Source organism: Equus przewalskii, chromosome 1 (assembly GCF_037783145.1).
Source record: "Equus przewalskii isolate Varuska chromosome 1, EquPr2, whole genome shotgun sequence".
In the NCBI taxonomy this organism is placed as follows: domain Eukaryota; kingdom Metazoa; phylum Chordata; class Mammalia; order Perissodactyla; family Equidae; genus Equus; species Equus przewalskii.
Genome location: NC_091831.1, coordinates 20,502,950 through 20,524,885, shown reverse-complemented (window position 1 = coordinate 20,524,885; position 21,936 = coordinate 20,502,950). Strand labels below are relative to the sequence as shown.

General features: G+C 38.5%; 3 protein-coding genes across 19 annotated transcripts in view; 1 reads left to right on the top strand and 2 right to left on the bottom strand.

Annotated features, from left to right (window-relative positions):
- Nucleotides 1-1,045: 1,045 nt before the first annotated feature.
- Nucleotides 1,046-18,136, bottom strand: BBIP1 (BBSome interacting protein 1). 11 transcript variants are annotated; one of them, XM_070632938.1, is made up of 6 exons: nt 17,275-17,903; nt 16,237-16,333; nt 16,021-16,107; nt 2,034-2,106; nt 1,774-1,838; nt 1,046-1,307 (listed from the first exon to the last, which is right to left on the bottom strand). In XM_070632938.1, the coding sequence occupies exons 3-6, from the start codon at nt 16,076-16,078 to the stop codon at nt 1,144-1,146; spliced, it is 360 nt and encodes a 119-aa protein (XP_070489039.1). In that variant the 5' UTR covers nt 16,079-16,107; nt 16,237-16,333; nt 17,275-17,903; the 3' UTR covers nt 1,046-1,143. The 11 variants fall into 11 exon arrangements, with proteins under 11 accessions (XP_070489039.1, XP_070489053.1, XP_070489045.1 ...); XM_070632952.1 differs by having other exon boundaries at nt 17,250-17,310; XM_070632944.1 differs by lacking the exon at nt 17,275-17,903 and adding an exon at nt 16,455-16,593.
- Nucleotides 16,857-21,936, top strand: part of SHOC2 (SHOC2 leucine rich repeat scaffold protein) — a 97,382-nt gene continuing 92,302 nt past the window's right edge. The window contains exons 1-3 of one of the 7 annotated variants that reach the window (XM_070632795.1): nt 17,732-17,837; nt 18,865-18,993; nt 19,625-19,717. The gene's annotated coding sequence lies outside the window, so the exon portion shown is untranslated. Of the gene's footprint in view, nt 17,131-17,684; nt 17,838-17,988; nt 18,413-18,864; nt 18,994-19,624; nt 19,718-21,936 lie in introns of those variants that run through there. The other 6 variants (XM_070632811.1, XM_070632818.1, XM_070632820.1 and 3 more) reach the window with 6 other exon arrangements.
- On the bottom strand, nt 17,563-18,459 carry LOC139081884 (uncharacterized). The gene has a single exon (XM_070609915.1). The coding sequence runs from the start codon at nt 18,457-18,459 to the stop codon at nt 17,563-17,565; it is 897 nt and encodes a 298-aa protein (XP_070466016.1).

Below are 21,936 nucleotides of genomic sequence, written 5' to 3'. Positions count from 1 at the left end.
TTGAGAGTACATTTATTTTAGGTCTTTGAAAAAACTTATTTCACACAGCAAATTTTAAATCATAAGGGAGCATATTTGAACCTAGTGAATTTAAACTTTGTTCCTCGCAAACTTTTAAATCAAAAGTACAGTAGTAAATAAACCTTTTAATATTATACTTGGGAAATGCATGCATTCTTCCTTTTTTATTTTATCTAGTGCTTAATGAAATTTCTAAAATATATATAATGCCTTTCATCATTCTTAAGTTCTATTACTGAATGTTTGTGTTATAAAAAATTATTCTCCAAAGACTCAGTTTTACATTTACCCAATGTCTGATAAAATAGTAGCTACCAATAAATAATTATCTAAAGAATGATCATATTGCTAACCTCTTTTGCAGAGCCTAATTACTCAGCAAGGCCTCAATGTCTATGCTAATTTAAATTGTCTATTGTTGACTGCAGCAAACCAACCAAAAACTATATTCAGAAGTTACCAAGGTATTCTTAGGAATGTACCTATTACAGGTTTAGGTGCAGTATTTTAGAACTAAACCTCCAGATTTAATGTTCATATTGACCTCTTGGGATCTATCAAATCCATTATTACTTTCCATTTTTAGAGTTTTAACTGTGTTTTGCTACCTAGATGAGAAAGTAGCCAGGTAATTCTTAAGTCCTTAAAATCAGTATAATTAAAAGCTCAGGGGACTACTGGACAGGTGAGGGTTTCTTAAGAATTTAAGAAATACAGTTTTGTCATTACAGGTAGGATCAGGTGGTCAGGCAAGATAGCCTTAAACATGACATGACATATGATTCATAAAAAAAGTTCTAAAGTTAGGTAATTTAAAAGCCCAGCATTAACACTTTATGCAAGATTAGAACATATCTTCAAATTGTTTTTTAATAAACATGTAAAGATTCTCTGAATATAAAAAGTTGCATTTAGTCACTTGTGCCTAAGAATGTTACCTATAAAACCGATAGTAGTAGGAACGGTGAAAAATAATTTAATTTGCAATTCTAAAATCTTGGGTTAAAAAACAACACCCATAAAATTTGGGTTCAAAAGTTTTTTAATAGCTTATGTTCACTACAAAACAAAGTGGTTAAATTCATAACAAGTTTCATTAGTGAGTTATATAACATACATCATTCAGTGAGTTATCTGCCGTTCCTTTTCTGCCATTTCTTGTTGGCGAATCGTATCCTGTGCTGCTTGCTGCATTTTCTCCAGTTTTTCCAGAGTCAGAGACTTTAAGGGTAAAAGTTTGGGTTTACACAGCACCATCGTGGTTATATCTTCCACAGACAACTGCCCTAAGTTTAAGAAGAAATAAGAATTTGAGTGAGATAACCCAGATGCTTGGTGGTTTGGATTTGCAGCTAGAATGAAGGTCTAAAGACTTAATCCACTGTCTGTGAAGATCTCTTGTTCTCATAGTTAGCCTACAACATTTCTTCAATATAAAAAAATATAAAAGCAACATTTAATACTAGGGAGTTCATGAGGAAGACCAGTTTTGAATTTTCTACCTAAGATTCTAAGCTCTCATGAGAGAGAGAACTTTTTGTGACAAAGGTTTAATTTGAAAAAAGACTTGGGAGAAATACATACGGCATAAAAATACTTATGTAGTAAAGTATGGTATTAATATGAATATTCAAATTAATGTTTAACTTAAACTTTCAGCTTTTTTTTTTAACTATTGCTTGATTTCAGACCTTATTTAATATTATGGTGAATTACAGTGCTATTTTTTCATTGAAAATTTCATATTGTAACCTGCAGTCTTGAGTATAACAAGATTTCTAGGTTTAAGAAACAGTGCTTCATTTGCCATCCTTTTACTGGAAAAAAAAAAAAAAAAGATGGATTACTCTTACAACCTACTCATGAAAGCAGCATAGTAAAAACAGTAATTGTGGCATATAGAACACAAAATAGTTTCAGATGTTTAGCTATTGAGCATGCTATGTGACACTGCCTATTACTTTTTAGATCCCTGTAATGTTCTATGACCTAAGTATTTGTGATTTAGATACCTTGTTTTGGGAGAACTTCCCGGAACATTGACTTCACTTCCGCCATATCTGAATTGTTGGATACGGTTTTTTCCTTCAATGAAAAGTCAGTTATTAATATTATTCAAGAATGAATTCCCAAAGCATATTGCTTGAGACATTTCCATTGTTTAACTTAAGTAGTAAAATCACAGTTCCTATAGAAAATGAACGACCCCTATCCTTGCATAATTTTCCCACTAATTTCCTGCTGGTCTTTTCATAGAAACATGGTTGATATAAGCATCTAGATCTTGTCAACGTTCGTTAATCAAGGTGGTGTTAATTGGAAGGCTGTGTGTTCTAAACTTTTTCCCCTCCCAGTGAAAAATTGGTAGGGCTTCAGAGAAAGACATTTATGTGCAGCCATCTTGGTTCACTGACAGCATCTCCTGGGAATGTGGGTAATGTAAAAAATATGACCATTTGGAAGATGGGGTAAGGCAGCTAATTACGGAGAGGAGGAGGTAGTAGGTAAACATTTCCACTTTTTCAGTAGCTAACAGCTGGTTTCCACTTTAATCCCTTTTCTATAAAGACAAAAAGCATCCTAAGAATCAGTTACTGACTACACAGCTGCAATTTGTAAGGAAACAACAGTCAAAGTTCACTCTTGAAGAACAGAAGTGAGGTATGCTTTCAGTTTACTATTTTCCTCTAACACAGAGACACTATATGCTAAAGTGCCAGCAAATAACATCATATGACTATTTTGTTATGACTATCTCAGCATATATGCCATCTCTGGCTGATGACATTTGTTCCCAGTGTGTGTTAGTGCCAGATTACTATTGCTATGCTATATATGCAAGGTGTTGTGGACTGTAATTTGTAGCATGATCCTTTTCTAAACACAGATACTTCTCCAGACAGTCCCACCCATTTTGTGATATTTCGCCATACTGATGCAACCTTACCATGTGGCTTTCACATCACCACCACCACAGAAGAAAGGTTTATTATTTATAAAGTGGTGATGCTGGCTTGGTGCCTGTCCTTACTGCCCACTGCAAATTAGTTATTAGTGCAGCTGCTTCTAGTCTTAGTTATTCCTACTCTACTACTACTTTGACATTACTAATAAAAGCTTCCTACTCTCCATCCACCAAGCTTTTTCCCCTCTGTAGGTAAAATTCCTATACTAGGTCAAATTCCTATTCTGGAACTTCTAAAGTTCCTGAGGAATCTCTGTCTCCTAGAACTTTGTCATCAAAATTTACCCCTACACTGCTCTGAGAGTGAGGATAAAGTAGGAAATGGACCAGGAATAAAACAACTAACTCATCACTAACTGGAATCTGAGACAAATGCAATATGCAATTTCCTTAGAATGCACAACTTCTGTCACATTCTCTCCTTCTTTTTACTTAGGCCTGCTAGTGGTACCTAGTAATCATTTCCTTTTTTTTCCCCCAGGTTATGTTGAAGGCTAACAACATTGCAGATCCCTAATTAGCCTGAATATAGCCATAAGAACACAGCCTCTCCGTTAAAGATATCACAATGAAAATATTCAGTAGGCCCTTACTTGGTGCAAATCTGACATGATATGCTACTGAAAGGGAGGATAGACATTACAGATGTTGATAATGGAAATAATAGCAGCTAAGAGTTTTTATATCATCAAATTTTTTATCACCAAAATGCTAAAATGGTGGGTGAACAAATCTTAAACCTTAGCTGTCTTATAGAGTAGCAACTTCAGCTACTTAGAATTCAGTCACTGTCCTTTGCTTTCTCTTGTCTATTTCTCTTTCACATCCAAAATCTGCCTTGAGGAAAACAATGAAACTTGGTGCTCTACCAAACCTTAGTTCTCTGACTAAGCTGCCATTGTTACTGGAAAGGGTGTGGGGCAAAGGCCTGGTAGGGAGTGGGTTGGGCCTGGTGTGGGGAAGATTGGTGTGCTGTCACTTGCCTGGGTGGGGTGTCAGCTTTTCTAGGGTTGGTTCTTATTCCTAGGCCCCCCTAGGCGTTGGCAGGAGAGAAACAGGAAGGGAAGGGCTAAAATAAGCAAGGTGGTGGTTGGATGGCCTGCAATGGCAAGGCTACATTGTCTTGATAATCAACTGCCCAGGGAGTCCAGAGTAGGAAGGAGCATTTATTTCCTTATCCATGTGGCCTGCTGATAGCCAAACACGATGGGTGTTTTGTTTGGTGTCATGTGCCATAAGGAGCAGTGGCTGCTCCTAAGGGTACTTTCTTACTGGTAAGGTAAGAGGTGTGTAACACCAGGGACATAAGGAGAAGCTTACCAGCTCTGGCTGAAATTTGTGTGTATCATACAAGTGCCACATCATTCAATTCAATAAATACATGAATGTCTACCATGTACCAGGCACTGTTCATTAGTCAAAAAAACAGACAAAAACAAAACCTTTGCCCTTTTGGAGCTTACAGTCTAGAGTAAGGGGAGAGAAACAAATAATAGAATGCTAGAAAGTTGTAAGTGCTAACAGAAAATAAAATAGCTTAAGGGGATTTAGGAGTGCTGGGAAGGTGGGTATTGCAATTTAAATAGGAAGATAATTATGGCCTCATTAAGAAGGTAAAAATCATTGTGGTCTCATTGTGGTGTGTGTGTTATGTCTTTTGAAATTGCAGAAAAGTCAAAAGCCTGACAGCATTCACAGTTAGGGAAGGTGTAGGAAATGGGCACTCTCTGTTGGTGGGTAGGTTTGTTGGCACAGTTTTTTAAGAGGAATATTTTGTAGTACCTATTTATATTTTGTAGAATCTACTAAAGCTAAATATGCACATTTTCTTTGACCCAAATATTCCACGTCTAGTAATGAGCCCTAAAGAAACAAAGCACAAGTGTATAAAGATGTAAGGATAAGAATGTTCATTTTAAAGCATTGCAATGAATAGCAAAATGTTTAGCAATAGGTGAATCTAAATGTTCAGCAATATGTCAAGGGTTGAATAAATTATGAAACAGCCATACAATAGAATACTATGCCAGATTTTAAAATAATATAAGGCATAGTTTAAGAGAAAACATATTAAAATTGCAGAAGTAAAATAAAATTCTTACACTAATAGAACCCAAACTTTTAATACTTAGAGAATGCAATGTCAATCATTTTTCGAAGCTCTTGGTCTGGGTAACTGGAAAATAATCTGCTGCTTCCTTTTCCACCATAGTTTCTTTAGTTTGTAATTTCTCCCAGAAATAATGATTTTGATGGATAGTGCATTTGAAAGTTATGACAAAGTAAGCAAACCTGTTGTAGCCATTTGAGCTGGATGACTAAAATTAATGCAGAAGAACTTGGAGGGAAACCAAATCTTTGCCATGAAATATTTTACTAAGCTGTAGGAGTGAGAGTGGAAAGACACTCAATTCTAAGAAGGACTACTTTGAATCATTCATATACATGCTTATAATATAAGTTAATCATACAGCTTGGACAAGTTAAAAATCACTGGGGTGATTTTGTTTGATAACTAAAATACTTATGGGTGTGGGACTAGACAAGAGCACAAGCATCCTTCTGAATATATGTCAGTGGCCCTCAAATTTTATGCCTGCATAACCCCTAAAGAGATTTTGAAAAACTAGGTACCCCTTTGCACATTTCTAAATTGACACATAAATTTGTTATGCTTAAACAGTTATAAAGGATATAATTTCCAGCATATTTAAAAGTATTATATCAGTCTTTTAAAAATAATCAGATATAATCTAAGTATCATAGCAATTTGATAGCTACCATCATGCATTAATAAAAAAAATGAACTCGGGGGCTAGCCCCGTGGCTGAGTGGTTAAGTTTGCACGCTCTGCTTCAGCGGCTCAGGGTTTCGCTGGTTCAAATCCTGGGCGCAGAGATGGCACCCCTCATCAGGCCATGCCGAGGCGGCATCCCACATGCCACAACTAGAAGGACCCACAACTAAAAAACACACAACTATGTACTGGGGGGCTTTGGGAGAAAAAGGAGAAAAAAAAATCTTAAAAAAAAAAACCTCTTTTTTTAAGTCAGAAATTTCACATCTTTTTTCTCCCTAGACCTCTATTTTCCACTCCACTTAATTTTATTCTAATGTAATACATTTTCATGCTTGAAAATACTTTAATGATTATCTTACATACTTCTCTGCTACAAAAATGTTTATAAATTTAAGTGGAAAACTTTAAAATATTCTGGATTGAGTTATTACAATTATTAGTGAAAAAGGATCAAAACAAATTACATGTTGATAAAATAATTACTGAATATAAAAAATAAAGTTAATGGCTATGTACCTGTTAATAAGTACAGAGAAATTGGTAGTAAATACCAGACAGTAAAGACTGGAGTAGAAAAGGATGCTCTTTTTGGTGACAACGGAATTATTCTTTCAGAATGGAAAATAAATGTAACATAAGAAGAGGAATTTGGGATAATATGTACCTATCTAAACAGATTTTTTCTTTCAACAAACATATTAAATGCCTCTAACGTGCAAGCAACAGCTAAATGAGGGAGATACAGTGGGTAAGAACCAGTTCCTCTCCTTGAGGAATTTGAGGGAGATGAGATGGGGAGAGAGATGCATGTAAATAAATAATTACAGTTGACTACAACATACTTTAATAAGAGCATATCTACTGTGCCTTTAAGAGACCACAACCATGAATAACTTGGCTCAGGATAGGTGACAGTGGCTGATCTCTGAAGAATTACTAAATATGACATTGGAACTAGTCCCAGAAGGATGAATGGGGGTTTACTACACAGAGGAGTGGCTGTGTAGCAAGGGGAGAATGTTCTAGACAAAGTGAACAATATATTCAAAGAAAGCAGCATGAAAAAAAAAAAAAAGCCTGGGAATAGCTAGAGTACGGGGTACACACCTTGTACGTACTGTGGTGGGACTGACTAGGTGGAGGCCAGTTCATGCTCAGCCTTGAATGCCATGCCTCTGAGTTTGGACTTTATATCCTATAGAGAGGAGGGAGCTAACTGGATGGCTCTGAGTGGGTATGTGATACATGATTTGTTTTTTGGAAACATATTCTAGACAAAAAGGAAAAACGAGACACTAAAGACAAAATTAGTAAGGAAGCTTTAATTGTTTAGGTAAAATGATGAGGGAATGAACAAAAGAAGTGATAATAAGCATTAAGAGGAGAAGATACAAGAGGTATCCAAGGATATAAGAAGTTGAGATTCAAACCTCCTGCACAACTCTCCCCAGCCCCCAGATCCTTTGAGTGATAAGGAAATGATCAAGGATGACTGAGATTCAAGCTAACATGTTTGGATGGTGCAGGTATTAATTCAAGTTGGGAACACAGAAGAGAAATAATTAGGAGGCGAGGGTAAAGACCATGAATTAGGTTCAGATCCAGAGTGTGGAAGTCTAACAGGAAGCTAAAAAGGACTGTAGGCCCAGAGAGTCAATGGTACAGTAGTATAAGCCATAGAAGTAGATATAATCATCTAAGAAGGAGGTGGAAAGATGGTAGATGGTGGTAGGGTTGGTGGTAAAAAGAGATGAGTACAGTGTAGCGGTTGAGAGATGGATCTGCAGTCAGATTAGTCATTTAAACAAATTACTTAATATTCTAAGCCTCAGTTTCATCTGTAAACTAAAACTTATAATGGCACTGACCTTAGATAGTATATTAAATGACATAATTCATATAAAGCTATGAGACCAATCCCTAGCATATGGTAAGAGCTCAGTGAATGTCAGTGATTCTTAGTGTGTTGTACCATTACAATGTTGTCATAAAATTAGATTCTTAGAAAAAATAAGTGTATTGACATAGAGTATAGAGGCTTAATATTAAAAAAAAATGAAGAAAAACCTATAGGCAAGCAGGAACACTTTAGAATTTTCCACTCGTATGTCTTAAAAGTTATCTCAAAGGAAGAGTAGTTTCAATGTCCAGAAATCTACTTTAGCTTCTTTCCTTTAGCATAGAGGCTCTTAAATTTTAGTTTGCTTAAGAATAACAATAACAGCATGATGTTTTAGTAAAAAATCACACATTTTAACTATATAGACATTTTAATGGGTTTTCTACAGTAATTTTGAAAAATAAACAACATTTGCCCTAAGAGGTGATTTTAAAATTGAATTATCCATTTACTCACCTCCCACTACATCCCCTAATACATACATACATATACAGCCATGAGCCACATAACAATGTTTTGGTTAATGACGGACCACATATTTGACGGTGGTCCCATAAGACTAGTAACATATAGCCTAGGTGTGTAGTAGGCTACGCCATCTAGGTTTGTGTAAGTACACTCTATGATGTTTGCACGATAATGAAATCACCTAATGACGCGTTTCTCAGAACATATCCCCGTCATTAAGTGATACATGACTATTATTAAATTTAACAGACTAAAACTGGGTCTAGGAAAAGTTATCTTCTCCAACGTCATATAGCTGATAAGTGGAGAAACAGGATTTAAATTCATGTCTGCCTGCCTCTGAAGGCTGGTCTCTTCAGTTTTCTCTACGCAGCACCTGTAGGAATGGCCTGAGGACCCCAAATGGATTTAGTATGGAGCCTCACGGAAGGAATACCAACATTTAAGAAGATGTTAGAGGGATAAGAAGAGAGTAGACTATGGTGTGTAGAAGCAAAGGAAGGTTAAAGTAACACATGATACTCAATTTCTTCTGAAATGAGTAGGTTTGAAGCTACTAATGACCTTTGCAAAGGAAGATGAACATAAAATATGAGTCAAACAGTACATCTCAGGATAAAAATAGAAGTGCAGCATACTGACTAAAGCACTGCATTTTTTTTCTGTTTAGTTTGAGAACTGTGTCACAATCAGATCAACGTATGGCTCTAACCAACATATGTTTTTTCTCTGTCTCACTCTCTCCTTAACTTGAGGATTCAGCATGCCAGTTGTCATGTTTGATACCACCCTAAAATAAATAAATCTCTTAGCAGGAAAACATACTATTTTTTGTCTGTGGATATTTGTTTTTTTCTTGCTGAGGAAGAGTGTCCCTGAGCTAACATTTGTTGCCAATCTTCCTCTTTTTGCTTGAGGAAGATTGTCCCTGAGCTAACATATGTGCCAATCTTCCTCTATTTTGTATGTGGGACACGACCACAGCATGACTATGGGCGGTGTGTAGGTCCATGCCTGGGATCCGAACCTACAAACCATAGGCTGCCAAAGTGCAGCATGCAAACTTAATGACTAGACCACCAGGCTGGCCCCTGCCTGTGGATATTTTTTATAGCATTAATAATATTTTTAGAAAAGATGCTACTGGACTTTCAAATTTCAAGCTTAATTAGAAATATGCAACACTTTAAAAGCTTACAAGTTTTGTATTTTTTTCACAGATTAGCTTATATGAAAACATACTGATAAGACCAAGATCCTGGGTTAAATAGCTGAACAGGACTATTAGCTTTAGATCGTACCCTATTTTCATCTAGCCATCTGGAAAATGTAGGCTATAGTCATATTGGGGGGCAGACAGAGAAGGGTAAGAGATTACTAAAATCCAAATTCCATTCCTGGTAACTCAAAGCATATACTATACATATTGATCAGAAATATCAAAATGAAAACACTGTGGATGGCAAAGCCAAGTCTTGGTTTCTAAAAATGCTAAGGACAGGATTTGGATGTTTCAAAAACTGTCTTACTAGGTCATACTAAAGTCTCCTCAGTCTAATATTCGATCTTTGCCGGGAGCCCCCAGGAGCCATTCTGTGGGTCAATATGGTTATCTTCCATAATATGTGCCTACACTCCTAACTTGCCATTAGCTCTTCATAATTCTTTTTTCCCTTTGTTAATTTATCTAAACTTATCAGCTTATCCTAATTGTACAAAACCCCATTTTAAAGTCTGAAGTTGAATGTTTCAGAGTATTTTAGGGTTCCAAGTATTTAAACAAGCTGTGACAGTAAAATCCAATGTACGATTTAAAACAAGATTGTACTGGAGGGTTTTTTTCATTTTTTTCTGATCAATCTGTTTCATGTTTATACTTTAAATGGGGTACACGCTAACTGTACGGGCTCTGGCTCTACTGCTAAGGAGCTGTGTGACCTTGAATACATTTCTTAACTAACTGGAGGTTTGATTTTCTCAGAAAAAATATTTTTAATGGCTGTCCTAGGTTGCAAGGTTCAAGTGAAAAGTGGATGTAAAAGTGCTCAGAAATATACTGTAATATTTACTATTCCAGGTCTAATTTTCATATCGCTATAATAAAGGACTTGTTCTAACTTCCCATTAAGTATCTTCTGACTCTAAAAATCCTCTGAATCCTCGACACCATGGTACTTATAAGACAGCATGGTCTATTTAAAGGTGTTTTCCTTTAAAAATCCATTTTACTTATTTACTTTTAAAGGGCATGTGCTGCCAGATTGTGTTCTTAAATACATATATATTTTTCTGCTTTATCTCCCCCTGTACACAGTTGTATATCTTAGCTGCAGGTCCTTCTAGTTGTGGGACGTGGGACGCTGCCTCAACGTAGCCTGACGAGCGGTGCCATGTCCGCGCCCAGGATCCGAACCCTGGGCCAACGCAGCGGAGCGCGCGAACTTAACCACTCGGCCACGGAGCTGGCCCCATTAAATATATTTTTAAAAATATAATAATAAAGCAAATCTATTTCATGATATAATTCAAGGTTCAGAAAATGTGGACAAGTTTTTCAGTTGGTGGCAAAGAGTAAAAATCTTTAAAATCGTAATCAAGGGAATAGAAGATTGGTATACACAAGAATCTAGCTTGAATTTTTTTTTTGATTTGGGAATAAGTGACTTGTTGCCTAACCTAGAGAAGTAAATGCACCTGAAATATGGCAAAAAGAAAACATTTCTAAAGCATTTTGAGATTCTCGACCAAAGCACCAATCGTGTTTTCATATAAGAAACACAGAGGTCATAAACTGGTGGCTCTTGGTCCTATTCAGTTAAGTGTTTTGCTGGCTTGCTAAATGTTTAAAAAGTATTTGAATCAATGTTTAAAAATCAGGAGATTTCACCTGAAGTCCAAATTTCAGCTCCTGTTGACAAATCTGACAACACCAGGCCCATAGCCCCACATGGCAAAATTTGGCTGTGGCTGGGAAGTGATGCTTCCTTTAAATGAGTATAGGGAGCTCTCCAGGCCCCACTACTGCCTATTGTTTCCATTCACCTTACCTGCCCAGCTACTACAGGCACTTGACTTTGCAACTTCAGTAAAATACAAAGCCACTGAGATATTATATGCTATTATATGCCAAGCTGTCCTATTTTATCATTAATGGGCATTAAGAAGCAAAAATATAATCTCTGGAAACCGAGGAAGGCACCAGAAGCAATCCTGTTTATGTAAAGGACAGTAAAGGATATTTTTCTTTTGTGAATATTCATTGTTAGTTCCTTTTAAGTAAATTCAATCTGCCTAATGCAGGTTGTGGATGGGGGTGGTAGGAATGGTAGGAAAAATAATGAAAGATTTTATCTTTTGTCTTAGCTAAGACTGTGGTTGACAGATAATTTTCAAATACATATTAAATTTCTGAATGTAAACTAACATGAGAAAAAAGGTGAAAGAGAGATCCCACAAAGAAAGTGTTTTTTACCAGACACAAAGTAATAATGCTCACTCTCACTCAAGTGGCTGCCCACATTCAGGGTGCTTAATTTGGATTGATAATGTTCAGCTGTAGATGCCAAATAACATCATATGTCATGTAGTTGGAAACTACAGTAGATTCTATTTTGTTTTGTTATCTGGCATCTGCTGGTAGAAAAATGTTGCAACAAGTTCAGTTTGGCTAATTAATCCAGACTCATGTGAATAAAATGTGTGGCGTCCAGCTTCTGAAATGTGCCTAGGCCTCAGAACAGGAACTGTTCTTCTTGGGTGAACTTGGATGATGCTACTGGTTCTGGTACACTCCAGCAGGAGATATTAGTAGAATTATTAGTTAAATTAGTTAAATTAGTAGAAAATGATACATCCTACTCATACAAAATGTGTTTTTCTAATAATATTTGCTATTTCAAAATTAAGTACTAGAAAGTGGTCCTAAAAATGTTAGCTATTAAACTTTAAAAAAGGTATGTGAAGATCTTTTTACCTTCTCAGCATCTGAGATATATAGCTATTTCAAGTCTATGCAGGGAAAGGGAAATAAAGAATTGCTTGATACTTTACTTAGTGTTTCTCAAAGACTGATCCTCAGATCACCTGCATCAAAATCCCCTGGATAATTATTAAAAATATAATTTTTCTGGAGCCTTTCTCAGACTCACTGAGTCAGAGTCTCTCATTTTTAAGTTCCCCACATTAAACTTGGAGGACCACTGTCTTAGATTCATTCACTTACTCAATAAATATTTAATGCCTACTATGTGCCCAAACTGGACTGCTTTAGAAGTTATTAATAACTATCGAACACTGACTACACACAATGTGCTATACACCAAGCTAAAGCACTTTATACATATTTGATTCATTCTCTTCAACAATCTTAAGAGGTTTTATGGCTCCATTTAATAGATTATAATATGGATTAGAGAGAATAGATTATAGAACAGATTTACACACAGAGTGAGTAAACTACCCAAGTCACTAGCTAGTGCATGGCCCTCTTCCTGAAATCCAGGTCTGATTCTAAAATCTGTGGTCTTAATTGGTGTATTATTTTGCCTTACTTGAACCTAGAGTCAACTTAAAATTGTTTCATAGTCCCATGTGAGCAAATTTCCTTCTGCACAGAAGAAGTGACTGATGGAGTGCATTACTTAACTTTCAATATGACGGCTAAAAACATTCTAAACCAATCTAAGAGTTTTTGCCCTCCCAGAGCATTTTCTTCTTCTCCCTTAAGTGCATTTTCTTCCTTTTGCTTATCTTTCATGATCAAATATAAGTCTAGGATAGGAGGAGTACATGAGCTTGGCAGCCTTGGGAGTTTTCCTCGTGATTATGAAGTAGATTCCATAAACACTTCTCTATCCACTGGGCAGAGAATGTTCCTAATGTACTAAGTGTTCAGTATAATCTTGATTCTGCCATTTTTAATAGGCTGTGATGAATGCTACCAAAAAAGCTATCACAAAAACACCAGGACCAATTAGGACTTGCAAGAGAATTTCAGGGAGAAAAATAACATTGCCTAAATTGGAATATGGCCAGCTGGCCAGCAGTTGCCTTGGTATCTGCTTTGATAACATCAAGATTCATACATACTTGAATTGCAGGGCCCACACAGCTTGTATCAACAGTCCTCAGGGTGCCAGGAGTTGAAACTCATGAAACAATGCTGACATCAGTACACTTTGCTGTAGATTACATTGCATCAGCTCCAAGTGTAGGCAAAGTTGCAGTGACTTTATTAAGGGTAGGCACTCTATGTTCCAGTGCAGGGTATTAACATATACTCAGACAGGAGGATTAAACGCTAAACTCTTCTTTGTAGGACACAATAGAAGAGTGTGTATGCTGATAAGTGGAATGGATTTAACTAGCAACTCACGGCACGGGTAGATGTAGTTGCATTCGAGAAGGCTTAATCATGACTGGAAAAGTATGAAGACTGTGAAGTATTCTCGCAAAAAATGTTAAATTGAATCTAATCAAGCCTCTAGTCCAAATTTTGATTTACAAGAAATAAGAAAAAAGGAAATATTCAAAAAGACCTCTGACCTGAACTCTTCAAAATGCCAATGTCAAAAGGGAAAAAAAAGATAGAGGAACTGTTCTAGATTAAGGCTAGAGAGTTACAATATCCAAATACGATACATAAACCTTGATTTGGATCCTGAATTTTTTGCTTGGGTCAAATGGGAAAATGTGCATAAAGACTGGATTTTAAATATTATAGAATTATTTCAATGCTATCCCAATCAGAATCCCAAGAACATTCTTCACAGAAATTGAACAAACAATCCTAAAATTCATATGGGGCAACAAAAGATCGCGAATTGCTAAAGCAATCCTGAGCAAGAAAAACAAAGCCGGTGGAATCACAATCCCCGATTTCAAAACATACTACAAAGCTACAGTGATCAAAACAGCATGGTACTGGTACAAAAACAGGTCCACAGATCAATGGAACAGAATTGAAAGCCCAGAGATAAAACCACACATCTATGGACAGCTAATCTTCGACAAAGGAGCAGAGGGCCTACAATGGAGAAAAGAAAGTCTCTTCAACAAATGGTGCTGGGAAAACTGGACAGCCACATGCAAAAGACTGAAAATTGACCATTCTTTTTCACCACACACCAAAATAAACTCAAAATGGATCAAAGACCTAAAGATTAGGCCTGAGACAATAAGTCTTTTGGAAGAGAATATAGGCAGTACACTCTTTGACATCAGTTTCAAAAGAATCTTTTCGGACACTGTAACTCCTCAGTTGAGGGAAACAATAGAAAGAATAAACAAATGGGACTTCATCAGACTAAAGAGCTTCTTCAAGGCAAGGGAAAACAGGATTGAAACAAAAAAACAGCTCACTAATTGGGAAAAAATATTTACAAGCCACTTATCCGACAAAGGGTTAATCTCCATAATATACAAAGAACTCACACTGCTTAACAACAAAAAAAAACAAACAACCCGATCAAAAAATGGGCAGAAGACATGAACAGACATTTCTCAAAAGAAGATATGAATATGGCCAATAGACACATGAAAAGATGTTCATCATCGCTAATCATCAGGGAAATGCAAATCAAAACTACACTAAGATATCACCTTACACCCGTTAGATTGGCAAAAACATCCAAAACCAAGAGTGACAAATGTTGGAGAGGTTGTGGAGAAAAAGGAACCCTCATACACTGTTGGTGGGAATGCAAACTGGTACAGCCACTATGGAAAACAGTATGGAGATTTCTCAAAAAGTTAAAAATAGAAATACCCTATGACCCAGCCATCCCATTACTGGGTATCTATCCTAAGAACCTGAAATCAGAAATCTCAAGAGTCCGTTGCACCCCTATGTTCATCGCAGCATTATTTACAATAGCCAAGACGTGGAACCAGCCTACATGCCCAGAAACTGATGATTGGATAAAGAAGATGTGGTATATATACACAATGGAATACTACTCAGCCATAAAAAAAGACAAAATTGGCCCATTCACAACAACGTGGATGGACCTCGAGGGTATTATGTTAAGCGAAATAAGCCAGTCAGAGAAAGACGAACTCTATATGACTCCACTCATAGGTGGAGATTAGTATATTGATAAGGAAATCTGATCGGTGGTTACCAGGGAAAAGGGGGGGTGGGGGGAGGGCACAGAGGGGGAAGTGGTGTACCCACAACATGACTAACAAAAACGTACAACTGAAATCTCACAAGGTTGTAATCTATCATAACATTAATAAAAAAAAATATTATAGAATTATTAACTTCCTTAATTGTGATAATGATATTGCGTTTTATAGGAGAACTTCATAATTCTTAGGAAATACATGATGGAAATTTAGGGGTGTCTACTTAACAACAGGTGTCTGCAACCTATTTCCAAAGGGTTCAATGATAATCAAAAAGTTTATGAGAAGGGATGAAATAAATATGGCAAAATGTTAACAACTGTTGGATCTAGGTGAAGGGTATACGAATGTTCATTGTATTCCTCCAACTTTATGTACGAATACTTTTTAAATAAAAAATTAGGGGAAGAAATCATGTTGGAAAGACTTCAGAGGGAAAGACTAAGAAAAGATTGAGTAGCAGGGACTATGCTGAATCTCTGATAAACGGAATTTCCATAAAACTTTGTTGGCAGTGTCTTGGGCATCCAGGAGACACCCAATATATTCCAACTTTCAGTAAATATTTACCAAAATAATATCATGTGCAGGGTAAAATGATAGGCAAAGGAATCAGATACAAACCATTCTATTGAAACATAGTAGTGAAGCTAAGAACATGAGCAGCTGTTACATAAAATAGTGGTTGTCATAAAAGAGGTACAGAAAGTGCTAGGTAAGCTCAGAGGAAATGCCTGCCTGCTGGGGAGACTCTGGAAACACATCTCCAAAGATAACTAGGACACGAATACAACATCACAAAAGGTTGGTGCTTCAGCGATTAACCTAGGAAGAAACAACAGCAGTTCATTTGGCTGGAGCATGAGTACTAAGTAAGCAGAAAGAACTTAAATAAAGAAGGTAGGTTTACACCCTTCTTGTTGACTGGCTGGGTATAAACAATTTTCAATTTACCTGAAAGTTCACCTGGTGTTTTTCCTGCAGCTTTAGGCATCCAACCCGGTATGACCAAGATGACTGTTAAGTTCTTGACTCAAGCCTACAGAAGGAACTACATGAGATAATGTGTGACAACTCTTGTAAAGAGCCATATAACAGTAATACAGTATTTTTACAATAGCCACAAGCATTAACTTCTTTAACCGTAGACACGCAGGACTAGGATAGCAGACCTTTATCCAGAACTGCAGTCAATGCTTACAAACCCCCAAGAGAGAAGAGAAAGGGAGAAAAGTCAGAATGTGAAAACAGGAGTCGGCGAAACAAGACTTAGAGGTGCTGCCGCTGTGGTGGGGGGGACCATCTTTTTCCTCTACAGATGGGAAGAGAAAACAATTTCCTCAAGCTCCCGAATTCTCCGTCCTCCAATGGTCGGGAGGTGAAAGTACTTAACAGGAACCTGCGGGGGTGTGGCCAGCAGCTCCATCTTCCCCGAATTAGGGGCTCCGCCCCGCGGCCCGCGCCCCGCCCGTGCCGGCTGGCTGCCGCTGGGCGAAGGGGGCCGGTCGAGCGGCCTCGCCCCACAGGGAGTCTCAAAGGCGCGCAGGGAGGGCGGGCCGCAGCCTGGCCAGCCCGGAAAGAAAACCTTCTTCCAGCGGAAGCGGTTCCGAGCCCCGCTCGCCTCCTCGGCTCTCCCTCTCCCAGGGACCGTCCGGCCCTGGCTTGGCCCACGGGTCGGGGCCGAGGGACACTCGACTCACTTCGCGACTCCTGTCGGAATGGGCACTCTCTGGGGCGCCGGGGGTGCAGGCTATTCCCACCCTTCCGCCATGACCCCATTCAGAAGAGCCAAATGAAACTTCCGGGCAGGACAGGGATTTTCGGAGCCCTAAACTCTTGGCCATCTAGGTAAGTGACCAGACGTCCCAGCAAAATAAAGGCCAGGAAACCCGCTCCCTCCGCTTCCCCAACCCGGGCAGGTAGTCCAGAATATGAATTAATTTGGCTAACATGGGATGTCTGGTCACCTTTGGTCTCTTTGGGCCTACTTACAGCTGCATCTCTTCCCAGACGGCTCAGCTGTTGCCCAGGGCAACGGTGACATTGGGCGAAGGGAAAACTACGTCACACTGGAGACAGGAAGCCAGAAGACTCCCGTGCCATGATCAGTTATGGCCGCCTTAGCTTCAACAGTAACTTCCGATTGCGAGTCGTCACTCTACCCTGCTGGAGGCTTACTCTGTGGCCTAGCTAGCCAGCGGCGCCCAGTGGGCAGGAGAGAAGGCGTAGAGGAGCCGAGGAAAGGAAAAGGGCGGAGAGAGGGAAGCTGGCGCCAACGCCTCACTCTGATTGGGCAGCGTCGCTTGCGCCAGTGCTTTGCTCTGATTGGGCAGCGTCGATTGCCCTGGCTCCGCCTGTTTTTCTTCCCCAGCGAGTGACGGGCCTGCGCCGGAGGGGTGGGGCGGGGCGGTAGGAGCGAGAGTGTGTGGAGGGGCGGGCGGGGCGGGGCGAGTGGGGGAGGGGCGGGCGGGGGGCGGCGGTTGGGCAGCGTCGTTTCTGAGGAGGAGGAGGAAGGAGGGCGAGCGAGGAGGATGGCGGAGTCGGGGCTCCTGACGGTAACCGGGGGCCGCTAAGGCGGGAGGGTGTTTCTTGGTTGGTTCTTCCTGCCTTCCTTCCTGCCCGTCGGGCGGTCGGGCTGGCTGTCGGTAGGGGGAGGCCCCGCGCGCCCTGACAGGCGCGAGCCTGCGGGGCTGGGGCGAGGCCCGCGGGGCCGGGGCCCTGGGAGGCGCCGCCGTCGCCGCCGCTTTCCTGGGTGCTGTCGCCGGGAGAGCTGGGCCGCCGGAACCAGCTCTCGCGGGGAGCCCGCAGCCGGGCTCTTAAGAGCGAGCCGGCGGCTCTGACAGCCGCCCGGGCCGGGCCTACGGTGGCGGCGGGCGGCCGGGACAGCGCCCGGGCGAGGGCGAGCGGGTGTGAGGGCGCGGGCCGGGGGCGCCTGGCGGACGGTCCTGCTCCACTCGGCTCCCGGGGGCGCCGGGCCCGGGCTGTGGGGCGCCCCGTGGGCGTCCGGAGGGGCGTGTAAATCGTTGGCGGGTGCCCGGGTGCAGCGGGAGTGATACGGGGCGGGGTCTTTCCTCGGCCGCTCTCCAAAGCCCACCGCGCTCTCCCTGTCTCCTCTCTTCGGTGAAGACTGGTGAGTCGGCTTTGGGTGTGTTGCCTGGTGAAGCGAGTTGTAGCCATCCAAGACTACCCTGTTGGAAATGCTTGATGGCACCCTCTTTCCGCGGTGGCTTTTGGGGATAGAGGAAAAGTACTCTACGGCCCTCCTCCCCCCCAGCTTTTAGCGCTAAAGGCTTCAGGACAAAACGATTTTTCCCCAGCCCCTCAGTATCCATTGTTTTGTACCATCCCCCTCCTCCGCCCCGTGCCTAGGTAGAAGAATAATGGCTTCAAACCATTAATTGCCTTTTTCCCCCCTTAAATCGGCAGAGGGTTTGCCTTATTGTGTTAGTATGGATTTACAAACAGGTGGAATGAATACCCATTTGGTGTTGGAAAGAAGATGCTTTTTGTGTGTGTTTTTAAGCTTTCAGGCCTTACAGTTGGTGATTTGATTTTCTTGTCTCTTGCTTTGTATCATAATAGGAGTGATGAGAATAAAAGAGGAAGCAATGTTTTTACACCCTACCCAAAGAAATGTTTTCTAAGTCTCTGGGGATGCTGAAGCAAAATTGGGTTGCAGATGTGGACTGTATAGTATTTGTCTCCGTCATGGTAACTACCAACAGTCTATATCTAAGCTTCCACCTGTGCAATTTTGTACACTTCGTAAATATCAGCAGCTTCTAGCATGTACTCAGAGAGATTACGGTATCTAAAACTTATTTTTTGTTATGTTTTTCAGAATCCTAGGGTACACATTTGTAACCAGGTATTTTTTGTATGTAAATGTAGCATCAACACTGAAAAATTGTCTTAATTTTAAAGACCTCACTTTGTTAGCCTACTAATCTCTACCCTCACCCTTCCATGTCATAGCCCTTATAACTGTTTGTTACCGTGTATTTGAAGAGACTTAGCTATTGGGTACAATTTGTAACATTCAGTAAGCTTACATTTATAGTTTGAATTTATCAAGTGTTGATGTTTTTCTATGTGCCAGTGACAAGAATTTTTAGGAATAAAGTATATAAATGACCATTTCTTACATATGGAACTTAGACTACATATGGTAAATCTTTTAAATACTTATTTGGACATAAGGTACACTGTAAAATTTTAGTTAATTTTGAAATATATTTGAAAAAGAAATTACAGACAAAGGCTTTGTTTAAAGTTTGTAACTTTGAAATAGCTTAAATGTAATATAAAGCTAACACAATCAACTATGTTCTTGAAACGCCAGTTTCTAGGTATGGACCTGGCCCATCTCTAAGGTTACTACTCTTTCCCAAGGTGTTTGTTCAGTTTTTGAAGAAAACAATTACATTTATCTCAGGTTGGCATTTGTTTTCTGATCTTTCATTGTTAGTATAATTTTTAAGTGTTTAAATTTTTCTCTTGTTATACTTTTTATGGATTAAAGACTGATATTAAGAGATACAGTAATTGCTTGCAGCTGGATTAGTTTTTAGTTTTTAAACTGCCATATTCAGAAGGTTTATCAGAGCTGTGTTTTGATAATTGTAACAGGTAAGACTCATACAGCAACTTGTGTACTACAAGCCAAATTTGAAACATATCATTTTCCAAAAGGAACACAAAAGTTATAAATTCTTTTGTTATACTTACTGGAGTTATACTTTTTAAATATTACTGTTTCATCAGTGACTTGGGACAGGGTTTGTCCCATGTTCAGAGAAACATAAACTGTAATTCTATGTGGAATACTCTCAAAGGTGGCTTCCGAATAGCTGCTAGTATATTTTGTGCCTTGGCTTACCCATGTGGATTGTGGGGGAAGGGTGAATAAAATTGGAATTCTTTGTTATCCAGGCAGTTAAATTGCAGTCATATTTGTTTTGAAAATATGCTGGATAATCGATATCTGTTGTGTAATTTAATATTTCTGTAAGACTTTTTTCTTTAAACAATTTAAATAATTTTTAGATTTTTTTCTAGTAAGAAGATATTTAAGTATAAAAATAATCTTTCGTGTTTTTGACTAAAAAATGTACTCTAACCTACATGTGCAGATATGAGGATAAAAATTTTTTTGGAGGTTGAAGATTAAGTGAAATAATGTATCTTTAGAATTCAGTTTATTATATCATTCATGTATGAAAAAGCATAAAATCTATGCTTCTAACCAAAAAAACAAAACAAGATTCCTTCCCTCCCCCAAATAATAAAAAACAACACCCCAGCAAGTTGACCCATAATTCCTTCATTGAGTTCTGAGGTTTATAGCTTGGCCTTGCTGGAAGTGTTCTTGAAATAGTTTATAAAATATCAATTAGGAGAAGAAATTTAGATATAAAGTATACACATTGACATTTCCAAATAAGACTAGTAGGGAATTGGTAAATATTTTGCCATAGGTGAATTAGGTAGAAATTGGCTGTAATTTAGTAGCAGAGTGATACATTAAGTACTTCTCTGTGCTACATGAGAAATGAATATGTACTGCAAATATTAAATTGGTTGCTATTTTTGCTTATTGTTAGATTTCATGCATTATATATTATGTATTATAATTTAAGGCTAAATCTTTCATAGACTAAGTTATATATATATATATATATATATATATATATATATATATATATATATTTATATTTGCTGTCCTTGTCTTCAAAATTTTGTTTTGTTTACTTGTTAAACTGCATCAAAATTATACCGTATAGATCTTTCTGGAAATATTTTCTCTGTTAAGATAATAGTTAAAATTTTGTATTTTTCTACCTCTCTGGCCACATTGATTTTTAGAATATTTCTCAGTTACAAGGTAACCTATGATGTGCTTGAACTTGATATATTATAGAGTGTTTTGAAATATAATTGTCATTCATTGCAGGTTGAAAGGAACATGAATAAGTCCAAAATTGATTTATGTTCTAAATTATGTAGTTGTATTACTTTAAGGTAAACTGTTGCTCATTCTATCTTTGGTAATTTTTCCTGGTTCCCAGCCTTTTGGCACAGCACCTTTAATTCAGCAAATCAAAGCCCTGACACATGAAAAGAATATTCTTATTACAAAGGGCTCTTTAACTTTTGAGATGTTGGTAACATATGTGCTTTTTGAGAAAGTATGAAGTTCCCATTATCAAGATTTTAAAAGAACTAATTAGATTTCATACTATATATTTAATTCTAACTTCTCTAAAGATCAGAACTGATTGCAAAAAAGTAGTGCATGCTGTAAAAGGTAAGGATTCTTTTATTGGAAAGAGTGAACATATTGCTTGAAGCTAAAACATTACAGGAGATCTTAAAGAGGATATAATTGGTCCCTATGTGAAATGAACCTGAAAGGCATTTATGAAGTATTTTGGCATGTCTATCTTCTAAGGTTTATGGCATTGTAACCATTCAAAATTTAAGCACTTTATTTGCTCAAGCACTGTTTTTAAATCGTACAATTTTAATTAAGTAATTTACAGTTGACAAAGATAAATATTTTTTCTTTAATTTTTCTAATGTCTTGGAGGTAGTGTGGAAATGACTTCTTCTTATACTGATTATGTCTAGAATTTGGAGTTAATTTCATCAGTT